Source organism: Chaetodon auriga, chromosome 19 (assembly GCF_051107435.1).
Source record: "Chaetodon auriga isolate fChaAug3 chromosome 19, fChaAug3.hap1, whole genome shotgun sequence".
NCBI classification, from domain to species: Eukaryota; Metazoa; Chordata; class Actinopteri; order Chaetodontiformes; family Chaetodontidae; genus Chaetodon; species Chaetodon auriga.
The window spans coordinates 13,588,193-13,602,766 of record NC_135092.1 but is presented as its reverse complement, the minus strand read 5'-3'; the positions used below and the strand labels follow the sequence as shown (position 1 = coordinate 13,602,766).

Genomic DNA, 14,574 nt, shown 5'->3' with positions numbered 1-14,574 from the left:
CATTATTATAACATTGATGTTGTAGCTAGTCAGATTGGAGATATTTTGATTAGTTAATCTACTTTTGAAAAGTTTCATATGTTACAATGTATAATATTCTATAAAATATGTTTTGTACATAAAATATTTTTGCCTTAAAGTAATAACTACAGCCGTTAAATAAAACATTGCCCTCTGCAATGTAGTGGAGTAGAAATTAGCAGAAAATGAAAATACATAAGTAAATGTAAGTACCTCAAATAACCTCTAATAACTTTTTTTTTTTTCTTTTTACTTTCGTTCCCCAGCTGTATTTTATTGTAGGGCATCATGTAATGACCTTGGTGTATATGTTCTAGTGTTTATAGATCTAATCTTATCTAGTTTTATAACCTTTCATCTTTGGAGGAGTTGACTCATTTATTGTACTTTTGAGGCCACAATTGTGTGTGTAGCTGGACAGGAATACATTATGATTTAAGGTGCTTCTATAACTTTATCAAAAAATCAGGCATCGACATTATTCATTAATGAATTGGCACTGTGTGACATTACTGGCTGGTCATGTGATTTGACACTGGGGTTTATGCCGCTACTTTGTCGCCATCGTGTGGACGAGATGAGAATAGCAGAAGGGAGTTTATCCTGAGGTCATTTCACTCTGACTTTTGTCCTGTCATCATCCTTTAATAATTTCACTTTATCTTTTTTTCCCCCACGTTTGTATGCATACAGCAAAATATAAGCTCATTTCAAAAGTTCTGCATTGAAAATATTACCAAAGTAAGTACGGAAGTAAAATATCAAAAATAAGTCATTGACAGAGTGTCTCCTGTCAGTGTTACATTTTATTGATGCAATAACATTTACGCAGTATTGTAATGCTGTAGTGGGTCAAGGTCAAGCTAAAAGATTGCCTTATATAAGTACAATATTTTACTTGACATGTAATGGAGCATAGGCTGTACTCATTAACTGATGAACTGCCTGGTTTTTCCAGGCAAAATGTCAAAAATGCGACAGTGGTTGTTTAAAAATATGGAAATCACACGCCTTAGGTGTCTTTGTTCCTTGTTTTTCCCTGTCTTTGGTACTTTTCCATTAGACGCTCTCATTTAAATACATAGCCGCTAGCCGAACAGCAGCTAATATCACCTACGTATTTGTTTTCTAGGCTCAGCATCGACTTGCTGCAGGGAATAATCAGGAAGGACAAGTAGTTACTTTGGACATTAAAATAATGTCTAATGTTTTATTGCTATTACAACTGTGGTCACAGGTCAACATCCTCAGGTGAGGCTAGTCATGTTCTTCCCCAGCATCTTTAGCGTCTCTGGTTTGCATTAGCTTGTTAGCATGAAGCGTGTGAAGCTACATATAAGCTGGCTTTAGTCTTAGCTGTAACCATGTCTTCATCTTTCAAAATAAAAGTCCCGGTTTTTACTTAAAGTAGGAAATTTTTGCATTGTATTTTCGTCGTGATTTTTAGCTAAATTGAACGGAAGGTCATAAAGTTTCTGAAATGAGTCAGAACAAAGTACTGATTGCAAATGCAACTCACCCAAAATGCCACAAATGAAATGCAGAACCACCATCTCTAATGCATACTGTGACAAGATATGTGTTTCAGAAACATAATTAACATAAATTGTGCTTACAGGTTTGATTTTGACGTTGGAAAATTGCAGTTAATCTTAATTCAACTTTTACTCACTGTCTTTTTGTATGTCTTTCTTCCAACCTCATCTGATGGTCTTCACAGCAATCTTCATAGCTACCAATGAAGACCATGAAGTGCAGCTTGAAAAAATCTACTATTATTTTGTCAAAACACTGTATGCTGTCTCCAAATTGGCAATTAAGATATAATACCACATATAACTACACAAACAATAATTGTGCTCCATAGGCTCAATGGAAATTACAAGAATTTGGGAAACAAATGTTGTTAAGATAAGACTTTACTGAACTGGGGATATTCACTTGTTACAACAGCATGATACAAAGGAGAGGTACAAAACACAACAAGTAGAACAAATAGACAATAAAAAAGATGCAAAATAAAATCAACAGTACAGTCAGTACAGTAATACAAAGAGTATAAAAAGAAGTGTCCAAACAGAAACAAATAGAAATTTAACAAATTATAAGAGAGATAAGAGAACAGTTAACAAACAAATAAAATATATAAAAATGCTCATAATAAAAACATTATCTCATCCCACCAGAAAATCAGACCTTTTTTGAAAAGTTTGTTTTACAGTGGTGGTTGAATAAGCTAAGGTTTTTTTTTTTATGCAGCTATAAGTACCCATAATTTAATTTGTGACTTGTAATCCGATATCTTTTGTCATACATCCAAGGCAATTTCCTGAATGTTATCAATGTGCTATCTGTTAAATTGTGATCAATTAAAATATTTATCTGACGTTTATTTTGCCGTCGAAGAAAAAAATCTAACGGAAGTGTCGAATTTTTTATTACGGGTGACTTGACACCTGTCTATTCTACCAGCTTCCGACTCTCAAACCGACCACTAACCAGGCGAGAATAGCAGAGAGCAGTCAGCCCGTCGTGTCTCTACCCGAGGCCGGATGGTAAAATCCAACCTCCAGCGGATCCTAAACAGTCATTGCTTTGCTCGCGAGAAAGAAGGAAAACAGCAGTCTTTATCTACCATGGCGGACTTGAGTAGCGGTATCTGTGACATGATTGGGAAGTAAGTAAACGATGAAAAAATACCTGACCTAGCTAACTGCTAACGGTGATGTGGGGGAGGGGTGGCTAAGCTAATCCACCTAGCAGCCACGGAAAGCGGAAGTAAAACGCGTTTAACTTTAAATGTGCATCTTTAATGTCACTTTAATGTACTGTGTCAACCACCTAATTGTTCCATTTTATGGCAGCCATAGTTCTAAATTGGAACTGGAAACTTGAAAAACTGTCATGTAAAAATTGACTGACGCACAGACATCCACTTGCTGGCCCGAGAGACAACTTCAGCAGCGTTAGCCGTGTTAGCTAACGTTAACCGTGTTTGCCAACGTTAGCTAACGTTAGCTGTGAACATGGGCGAACTTATGGTACGTCACTGTAGTTAACTGCGCCAGCTAGCTAACCAGTTATCGCCAACGCTTCAGTACGATTAAAATCAGTACTTTTACCAAGGAAAATATTGACAAGTCATATTAACTAGTTTATTTTGGACTGTAAGGCGTTGGAGATCATAAACTGACAACAGACTAGGGATTTAAATCGAACTGTTTTTGATCTCTTCCGGTTAACCAATTTAAAGAGCAAACCGACTTCAGTGTGCCAGAATAATACTGTTAGTTTACGGTCAACAACTCGGAAATAATGTAATGCCAAATATTTGACAACGTCTTTGTCATCGAAAAACACCGCACGGTGTTAAGAAACGCACGGATTAGTTAGCATTTAACAGGCAGTCCACAAGGGCACAGTTTCGCCTTAACTCGTGTCGTTGACGTTACTTCAAGTTAATTCACATTGTAATTTTTGAGGGCTTCGGGAAAGGCAGGAGAAAAGTGATTTCAGGCTCAAAAATGTGCCAGGAGAGTCGTAAGTGAGCACGTTTCGGGCCACGTTGATCTCGTGAGCTGACAGCGGAGTCAGGTTGATTATTACGCAACTGACAGTTTACTGCAGCAGCCTCGAGACGGCAGGAAGTCGGCGGAGCGGTGGTGCCATGTAAACAGATAACACATCGCACAGGGTCCCATCATTGTCGTTAGTTAAATTTTGTAGTGTGTAGTTTTATGGGCTACTGGACTTAAGGTGCGGAATGACTATACAGAGGGCCTTACTGTTAAATTAATTAATGTATTTGAAATAGAGTAAAAGGGATGAGTCCATCAACAGAAAATTCATGTGGATCAGAACTGATTATTTGTTTTGTTGTTTTGTAATATTCAGTGCTTCATGTTTAATTAAAAACACACTTAAACCATCATCTTGGGCTGCTGGAAATCTTAATGGGCGTTTTCACTATTGTCAGACATTTTTTTTTTTTTTTAGACAAAAGGAAAAATAGAAAATCAGATAAATTGATGATGAAAATTGTTGTTAGTTGCAGCTCTAAATTAGAAGATACATTGTTAGGAAAGTATAATGGGTATTTTTTTTCTCCAATTTCACTGTTATTTTATATATCTATCAAACAATCAATTGGGAAAATAACTTCCAAATGTATCATTAATGAAAGTATGCATTAGTTGCAACTTTTGTATGAACTCTACAGAGATCAGCATATTTATTTGTTAAATTTTGGTTTGTATGAAACTCTGCCACTTGTATGGCTTTGTCATTACATTGTTTATAAAGTTGTACTAGGTCACAAGATACAGTATGTTTACTCAACGGTTTGATAAACTTCCGAACAACAAATCTTTGGTTTGTGGACGCTCGATGTTGGGGGGCTCTGAGCTTAACATACACTGGCTGTTTGAACTAACCACACTGAAATTTGAGTAGGAGAATAGGAATTTGGGTTTGTGCTTTTCACAGCAAATATGTCTCATTGGTTGCCTCCCACCGCATCCTGCTGTGTTGGTGCACTACTCTTAAAAGTTCTGTTAACAACTCTGTAAACACAGTGCCATTGTTTGGGGCCACACAAACTGTAAGTGGTTTGAAAGAACATCCGGACCTACTTGTGTAACACATGCTGTGGATTGAGCACCTAAATGAAGTACTTGTTGAAGTTTACAACTTGGAAAAACTTGTTTTTTTTATCAGTATTAGATGTTGTTTTTTTTTATTGGTAATAAAGCAAAACAGAAAGCACTCGACATTTTTGTTTCCAGAGCACAGTTGTTGTTTTTTTTTAAAGTCGGTATTACATCGGTAAGTGTTTTTGTCCAAAGCGACATGAGAAGTTCCTTCAAACCTGATAGGATGGGTCATAACTCTGAAGTGCATCCAAATCAGACAAATAATTAAGAATGTGTACTTATAGTACAAGTGCTTGGGTTTCAGAAACAAGATCTAAGTGTTCTCATGGAGTATCAGGGTGTAGTCTGAAAATGTGCCGACTCAGTCCACAGCTGTTCAAAACATCACACTGAGCTGCATGTAAATCTTGAAATTTTAGGGACTATAACAAAACAAGAAAGCATACCTTTTAGTTTAGATGACAGATCTGTAGAACAGTATTATTATGCTGAAAGTGTCTGTCCTTGCAAGTTTGTATTGTGTTTTGGCAAAAGATCTCTGATCTTGTGGCTTATGCTCATTGTGTGATGTAAACGTCCTCCATAATTAAATTGTAGGAACATGAGCCTGGACTTATGAAGTTACATGCGAGATTAAATTGCTGCAGGACTTCTTGCCGCACTAAGTTGGTCAAAGCCCATATTTGTCTGCATCGAGTCCCATGGCGCGTCTTTGAAGTTGCAGTTATAAAATTTTATAAAAACCACTTTATTAGGTTCAAGTTGAATTACAGAAAACCTCTGATAAAAGTGTGGATTCTGTTTTTTCTGTGTTGTGATTATGTCCTCTCTCTGTCCTCCCATCCAGTCTGTCCCTGCACTGTAGTAGTACCCGCGGCCCGGGGCCTCTGTGGTGCTCCTGATGCCCCTCTCCCACCCCTGAAGATCCCAGGTGGGCGAGGGAATGGCACACGGGATCACACTCCTTCAGCTCGGCCGCTCTACTCAGTAAGATTAGAAACACACACATATACACACACACACACACACACACACTCATGACTGAAATGTAGTCAGAGGGAAAGTGTTTTCAGAGGAAGAAATGTGTCAAGAATAGGAGCTCCTTCTGACTGCAACCATTTCCTGTCACATGATAAATTGTCAGAGTGTGTTTACAGAGCAGAGGAAGACACACTTGGTTCAGTCATCCACACACAGCAGTGACACATCGTTCAGCTTCTCTTCCCTCAGTTCAGTTTATTTATAGGCTCAGCCACTCTGCTTGGCCACAGTGAGTGCGTGCAATTGTTTTGGCCACTAGTTAGTTTGTAATTGGACATGAAAAACGTACTATCTACATGACACTGATACCTTCAGTGTCATCCACTGCTGTTTTCAGATGTGTTACTAGTGTTTGTCTTCGCAGGACAGAAAGTTGACTGTAACAGAGGAGCCAGCAGGGAACGGTCGACCGAGGATACTCCACTTCCAAAGTCGTCCCACCGTTACCAAGACAATACAGTGGGATGCTGTCCTAAGCAGCAGCGCACTCTACGTGGAGATACCTCTTGACCCTCTTCCTGAAGGTAGCAAGGAGAGGTAAGGCCAGACCGTTGGCAGCAGGAAAGACCTCGAGTGGAATGTAGCGTCAGGTCTTTACAATGGCTTACTTGCAGTGTTACAGTAGAGCAAACAGGCACTTAAAGTTTGAGTAGAACAAGTAACCGTATTATGTAAAAGTTGGCTTTTTTTCCTCTGGACCCTGGCAGCCTGCAGACCCTCAAGCCCATAATTACCTTTTAGTCTCGTTTTTAGCGATTCAGTTTGGCTCATGTCTGAAAGTAGAGCATTTAAAAGAATCAGTTAATGCACATATTTTTATCGGCCATGCATGCGATTCAGCCAGTTGTGTTTTTGTGCCTGCATGTGAAGGAGTCGTTTTCTGTTTCCTAACCTAAGCTGCCCTCTGTCCTCCCCACAGTTTTGCGGCTCTCTTGGAGTATGCTGAAGAACATCTGAAAGTCGTTAGCGTATTTGTCTGCTTTTACAAGAACAGAGATGATCGTGGTATGTGCTAACAGCCCTGTTTTTCCCAGCACACCTTTTTCATTGTGAATATCCAGATTAATTCGATTACATAATTGTTTAGCCTTCCATGTTCTGGGATCTTAACATCTGTTGTCCTTGCCTTATTCTTGCAGCTAAACTGGTGCGTACATTCAGTTTTCTGGGCTTTGAGATTGTGAAACCGGGCCATGCCCTCGTCCCGCCTCGACCCGATGTTTTCTTCATGGCCTACAATTTTGACAGGGACTCCTCGGACGAGGAGTAGCCTTCTGGACAGCCCCTCCGCCCTCTGCTTACTTCCCCCTTTCTTCCCATTGTATGTTTGTCCATCCCGTTCCAGCTTACTCATCTACACCGCCGTCTGAGTTAAGGCCTCGGCGGTAGCTCTCTGTATGCAAGCATTCATTTCCCCATGCTTTTTGTGTTTGAAGGGAATATGTAAGATGTGCATCTCCTGTTTCCACCACCTATCTTTGTGTGTTTATTATATTGTTTTCAGTCAAGATTAATTGGTGTTGTCACCTAAAAAGGAGGGAAACTTTGTTTTTTGGACTTAAAATCAAACTTGTCATAGCTATGAGTTAAAGTTCTGGTATAATTTCTTTTTCTTGTCAAGTCTTTGTTTTTATGAATACTTCCTTTTATGATAGATTAAGGTGGAGGATTCTTAATTTCTTGAATGTACAGTAAAAAGGTCATCAGGTTTACACTCGGGTACTCCAGCTTTCTTTTGATTGGCTTACTAATGACTTTAATTCTGTCTGAATCGAATTACAAATACATTTCAGCGGGACCAGTTTAATTTGTAGCACTAATCCACTTAAAACTATTAGGATTTTTGAAATGTTACTTTAGAGCAACGGCCCCAATAATTGGTACTTCATAGCTGAACAGTGATTACATGTAGACTCGAGCAGGAGTGACGAGATGAATGCACGTCTGATGTTGGCGCTTCAGTTTCAAGTTAAAGATCCTACAATGAGTGAATTGGTACAAAGTGAAAGGAAAGTGAATAATCCAAAGTGCTTTTGCTTCTTTATGCCATGTATATCTGACAATATTGTAGTATTTTGTTTTGGAGGTTGAAAAAAATGCTGTGATGTTAAGATTGGATTTTTTTTTTTCCTGGATTAGCATTCCTTTAAACTTTTTTCATGATACTATTTTGTTGTTCACCTGCATAGTGGTACCTGTTGTGCTTCTGTGATAATAAACAAATAAAAAAACATCCGTTTGGGCGCTGAATGTATTTAAAGACTCACAGAAAATCTGATTAAGAGCTCCGTCAGGGCTAAACGCTGGTGACAGCTGTGACCGGAGGCATTATGTTTTCAGGTTGTCAGTCCATCATTTTCTCACCATTAGGACTGAAGGATGAGCTGATTAGATTTTCAAGGTCAAAGGTCAAGGTCACTGCCAGCTCATGTCCGTCTCACAGTCGTAAACTCGATAAGGACACCTACGGAATTTCATTACACCTGGTACAAACGTCCTCTTGGACTCAAGGATGACTCGAATTTGGTGGTCAAAGGTCACTGTGACCTATGATAAAATTTCATGTATGTCTCACAGGATAAAATGATTTAAACTTCACTGCAGCATCATAATGTTCTGCAAAACCACTTTTCTGACCATTACTGAACACCATAACTCACAGACAGCAGGACGGATTGTGACCATATTTCACATTTGGTCGGATGCTGAATCGGGGACACCAATCTTGTGTGTCCACCCTGAAACTGTGGTCTCTGTATAGATCATCCGTGCTGCTGCACATGTTAGAATGTGTAGCTTCTTTGCAGCAGCATCCATATTTGAAGCATTGTAGTTCATCTGATTCGCTTCGCTGATATTGAGCGTCAGGTGTTTGTTGTTGCACCCTGTGATGAAGCTCTCTGTCAGTGAAGACGGCATGTTTCTCATAGGAAATTATTCACTAGAATCACACGTCAATAAGGTCATTTCACCAAAAAATACACATAATACCTTTTATTACATTGCTACCATGAGGTGGTATTTCTAGTTTGTTTAAAATTAAAATAACCAATGAATGTATTCAGTGTTCTGCCTGGAGGTGCACTAATGTGTGGCAGCTTTAAACGTGCCTACATCTATTGTAAAATCTGTGCTCTACATAATCAGGAATATTTTTCCAATTAAAGTTTTATTGTATACATCATTAACTTACACCGTAAAGCACATTTAACGGCCCGTGGTCATGCTTCAGCTGGTCTCCAACATCATGTAATCTGTGCTTCTCAAACTGAACAAAATCAGGTCAGTTACAAAAGAGCAGCAGGGCAGACATCCAGAGCATGTCCTGTGTCTTCACACCACCAGGGGGCTTCACAGGACACTGAGCTGCACATGACCGCTCAACAGCTGATTTTAAAGTTGTGCAGTTACACCAACAAATGTGATGCTTATGTGGCCCCAAGAAGCCTGATAAGGTTTGAATGATCTCAGAGTGACGGCCTCTTACTCAGCTGCTCCTCAAATTAGCTACGCATGATGATAAAACATTGATAGGCTGGAGAGGAACCATCATACACCCACACAGGTGAGTTCACTTCATTTAAATAATTGGACATTTTGTGTATGTATGCAGACTGTGCTTGATAGACTACCCGCTCTACCGGCTTAAATCTTTGCTTTGTGCAGCAGTCCAGTGACCTCCTGATATTTCCAGCATGGCTCTGCCTGCTCTCATCCTCACTAGAGGTCTAACCAGGAAGAATAACTCAGAACACCTGTGTGGGTGCACAGAAGCAACACTTGCTTCCCTTGTTTGGGCAAAATTACAAGCCTTTTTTTCCACAGCACAGCAGCCATTTTGACTTGTCACAATAGGAAAAGCACAGGTGCTGCTAACATTAACGATGGCCCAGTAAGCCATGACAGTGTGACAGCGAGCCTGCATGCACAAAGCCAGGACCCTGGAACTAAAGCGGCTAAAGGGAATTCAAGCAGCACTGATTTTATAATCTTTTATAATTATAATGTTTTACAACCTGCACACAGTGTTGGAGTGTAGGTTCTCAGTATTGAGCGGGAAGCACCAATAATTAACTGCTAAACAAGCATCAGAGGCTTTAGTTCTGGTCTCGTGTGTACACACAACAGTCTGCGTCATTTGAAATGTTATTTACATTATTTACTGCCTGGGGATAACAGTGATTAAGTCCTAATTTAAAGCCTAAAAAGCTTATATGACAAAGAGACATTGTTTGACTTATGTATGGAAGGAGAATAATGGAAAAACCATAAAAATGAAATAAAAACAATCCTGAAAAATTCTCACACTCATCAGAACAAAGAATCCACCACCGGCAGCTTTGATGGAAAATATAATGTCGGGAGAGCACCTGCAACATAGAAAAGAAATCTTCTTTAATGGGTTTCAGGGGGATTTTATTATTCATCTTTTTATGAAAATAACTATAATTAGTTGGCCTAATGTCAGAGAGCTGTGATTAACATCACTGTAAATTAATTTGGGAATGGGGGTGGCTTGACCACTTTAGATATTAATTTCATGGTGCAGACATTAGCATCACTCCAACGAACAAGTTATTAGCCTCGTGAAATCTGTCAGGACAAAAAAGAAGCACGTTTCATTTCTGGAATCCAAATATTTAATAGGTACATATCAAGTATTATTATGACATGTATAAAATTTCAGATCACAATATGAAGCAATGAAACTCCTCAGACTGGCATATGCTGCAAATGTTTGAGGTCGCCACATAAAAATGACTAATGATTAAAATAGAAGAGAAGCAACTAAAATGGTCGAAAAGTGGCGTACAGACATAGATAATAGTAAGCATTCTAGGGAAATTAAATGCGACTTTTCAAACTTTTTTCTTCAATAGAGTGCAATAAAAATAAAAAAACAACACAGCACTGAAGCCAAGCGTCCACAAGACGTCTAAAAGTTGTTAGTACTGTAGGTTCACGGAGGGCAGGAGACAGAGAGGAGGAGGAGAGGGCGCGAAGGTCACAGCAGAGAAAGAAACGAGGGCTATTAGCTTGCCAGTCAATGCAGGAAGAAAATAAACAGGATTGAACAACAGTGGAAGTAATGCACATCACAGTTAGCTTTAAAGACCATAGTAGCATTTGTACTTGCATGTTGTTGATTAAAAAAAAAAAAAAAGAAAGAAAAAAAAAAAAAATCCTGAATGATTGAACAGAAACGAGGACATCACCACAAACAAACAAACAGCCAGCCAATGAGAGGGGAGGAAGTGGCGGTTAACAACTGTGGGGGGGGGTCAGACAGACAGCTTTGACTGAAGGAACTGATGCGTACAGCAGCAGCAGGTCAGCTCAGCTCGACGCCAAACGTGGCCGCGCCTCGAAGGCTGCTGCACGACGACGAGGGGGCCGCGTTTCCCCACAAAACCAACTCAACTATTCCAGACGCCTGATCCGAAAATCAGCGCGCTGCAGGTCCGGATCACAGATCAGCAGCTGCTGGGATGTTTTTGTTTTAGCTCCTATCAGACCTGCCAACCCTGGACATTTTAAGGTACCATATCAGCTGCTCAAGGTAGAAAAAACCCGTTTGGAAGTGTAAAAAGCATTTGCTCGGGCTGTATTATACAATTCCAAAAAAAGTCGGGACGCTGCGTAAAACAAATAAAACAAAGTGATAATTTCCTAACGTTGACAGTTGCGGAATGCTCAAAAAACACCTGTTTGAAACTTTCCACAGGTAAATTTTTATTCTTTCACACAGCGTCCAAACTTTTCTGGAGTCGGGGTTATATCTGTAGACGTGTCAGATCTAACAGACTAAAAAAAACATGAAGACAACTCAACGTGCACGGGTGCATGTTTGCCATTACATGGTAACAATAAAGCTAAAAAAAATGTACAATTATCAAACTATTTGGGGAATATTGGACAACAATAGGTCTTGTACAAAATAAGTAAAGGATGAACAGCATGTGGTCACATCCTGTAAGATTATTGGTCTTACTTGTGGAACTTTAAAACTACGTACTCATTTAAAAGGCATGGAGGGGCAGTTCGACTGGACAGTAACATATGAGAACGGTTAGCATACAAAATCTATGTGTTTAAGGACAACTTCTATCTCAGTTCAACGCTGAGTGGTATTTTGGATCGCGGTGTGTTAGATCTGGAGAAACAAGTGAGTTCTGGATGTTTCTGTCTCATTTTTAGGTTATACACAGAATCCACTCACTGCATTACTCGATGTGTGTCACAGAAGCTCTAAATCCTTATAAACATGTTCTACGTTATCCAGCATATCCAGAACAAATGAACTAGTTTGCTCTCATAGGAAACTCTGTCTTTGGAACTGTTGTGTCAAGAAATCTGTTTCTGTATTTGCCCATTTGAGATCTACACGTTCAGCGCAGCCAACAATCGGACCTGACCACTAACACTCCGTCCTTCCCGGTTCATTTTTAGAACGCTCTTTTGCTGTCAGGTCTGCTCTGGTATGAGCTCAGACGTCTCTCTCTCAGTTACAAACATTAAGCGGGTGAAACCAGGGGACGTCCATTGCCTCATGTCCTCCAGTTGAAACGTATCTTCTTCTTCTAAAATCCCGTTCATGACACTTGTCATCTGATGACCAATGTATTTGTCTAAAGGGGGCGAGCACATTCAGTGACTAACCCTGGCCTACATCTCTCTATATCACTCCTCTAAGGTCTGGCTACTGAAATATTCAACAGTATAGACAATATTGAAAGGCTTTCAATTATATTGTTTACATTTTTCAATATTAGCATCAAATCAACACCTGATTTTCAGCACCAATGCCAATCAAAACTTTTTGTTTTGAGGACCTTTTCTACAAAATTTAAGCATTTAACGTTGTTTAAACGCACGCATCCTGACAAGAACTCGGCCAAAATCAAACAGTCTAAAAGTAAAATTTTAAATCAGTACACTTCTGATTAGAAAGTTGATAATATTAGGAAACTGACCGGACATTGGATGCCAACTTTAACAGTTTTTGATAGTCTGTGCTATTAAGCTACTCTTATCCATCTCCAGTTGTCTTGTCCTACGGGTCTGGACTGGTGAATGACATCATATGACAAAATCACACTAGTCACTAGTCACACGCTGCATTTCTACACTCTATATTGAGCATCACTGCACATTTTGACCCTTTTCCTCAGCTTCTGATGGGGTGAATTCACTTCAGATTAGAAGAAGTTAGAAAGCTCTTTCTAAGAGAAATAAATGGCCTTTTTTTCCAGGCTCACTGAAACGGATGTATCTCTTTCTGACAACATATCATTCATTTTACTACTTTTCTACAATGAAGGAGCAACAGATTGTGCTGGATACCCAGAGCTCTGCAGTGAACACTGTGCTAGATCTAACAGACCGAACAATAGCGGCGAATATCTGCTGAGCACAATATATGCTAACCATCTTTGTGTGAAGTCCTGCTTGATTGTGGTTGCTTGGTAACACCAGGGACGACCACAGTGTGCCCTTCTATGCAAGCAGCAACCCTCCTGCTTTTCAAGCTTTTCAGGGCGCTGCATGTAACTCTTTAGTTTCCATTACAGCATTATAATATTTCTCTGGTAGATAAATTAAAGGGCAATATCAGCATGTATTCATTTAAAGTACAGTTTAGTCCATCTGACTGAAGGAGTGGAACCGTGAATGAGAGTACATGTGGATGTGAGGACTAAGTGCTACTAACTGTAGCTGCCATTAGCTACTTCACTCAGTTAGCCATGCAACTAGCTGACCCTGCCCGGACTGGACCCAGAGCTCGGAGCACCATGAAGTTTTGGTGTTTACACCACCAGCACAGGAGCTCTGGACCGGAAAAGAGTAGATCTTTCTAAAATAAAAGGCTACAAGACAGATGCCGGGCTGGCCTTCTTGCTGTATATTAGCTGGCTTGTTATATATTTTGTTGTTGCAAGTGCTTGATGTTTGACTGTGTTAGCAAAGTTGTTGACTTGCTACTTTTTTTTATCAAAAGTAATGTAATCATAACAAATGCGCATGTACAGCTGTGTATATTTATGACAGAGGGGTGTCAGTGAATTGCAGTAAGAGACTGTAGGGGCGTCAAATCGTAAAAAATATCAATTCTTGCATAATGTTGCTTTGATAATGATGGAAGGATCATTTGGTACGGTCCTGTTTGATGCTTCATAAGTATATGTTGCATTTTATTTCTGGGCATGGTTCCTCACTAGAAATGACCCATTTTAAAGCAGATTTCTGAAGATGTTTGCCCCCGACCCGCTCCACAGCCTCATGTCTTTGGTATGCTTATGAAATAAAAGCCTTGTTTTTTGACTCCACATAAATTCTAAGCAGAGACTTGTGCCTGTTGATCACTGTTGAGTTCACTGAGTATGTAAAGGCTGCTGCTCAGGCGTCTCCTGACACTCCAAACAAACCGGACGCAGCTGCCAAAATTTCTCTTCTCTGTAAATTCACTGAAACTTATCTCTGACGAGACGTTATTCTTACTAGCTCGAGGCATGGCAATGGCATTATTCCAAGTGACATGAGCAGCTAGCAGGATGCTAGCGTGTGCTCCTGATTAACCTACAAAAAAAAAAGTCTGCCGCACATGTCATTGATAAAGTGCTTCAAGGGCGTAAAACATTGTGTGCTTCATTTCCATAAATACATGCTAATTCTTGACTTTCCTAATTTTAGCTTGCTGTAACAAGCCAGCTCTGTGGGCATCTCTCAGTCACATGACCTCCTCGCTCACACTGAATGTTATGTAGGGTGTTGCCTCATCTCTGTGTCTTCAGTAACCTTGTGAAATTGCCAGTCCTGCTGTGCCTAAATCACTGTATTAAACTAGCACCTTTATTTGCCC

At 39.7% G+C, this 14,574-nt stretch overlaps 1 protein-coding gene across 1 annotated transcript; it reads left to right on the top strand.

Annotated features, from left to right (window-relative positions):
* The first annotated feature begins 2,496 nt into the window (after positions 1 to 2,496).
* Positions 2,497 to 7,947, top strand: oaz1b (ornithine decarboxylase antizyme 1b). Its single transcript, XM_076757229.1, is given in 6 exon segments — positions 2,497 to 2,698; positions 5,521 to 5,572; positions 5,574 to 5,660; positions 6,079 to 6,251; positions 6,634 to 6,719; positions 6,854 to 7,947. Coding segments are annotated over 6 exon segments (654 nt in total). The 5' UTR covers positions 2,497 to 2,573; the 3' UTR covers positions 6,985 to 7,947.
* The last annotated feature ends 6,627 nt before the right edge of the window (positions 7,948 to 14,574 follow it).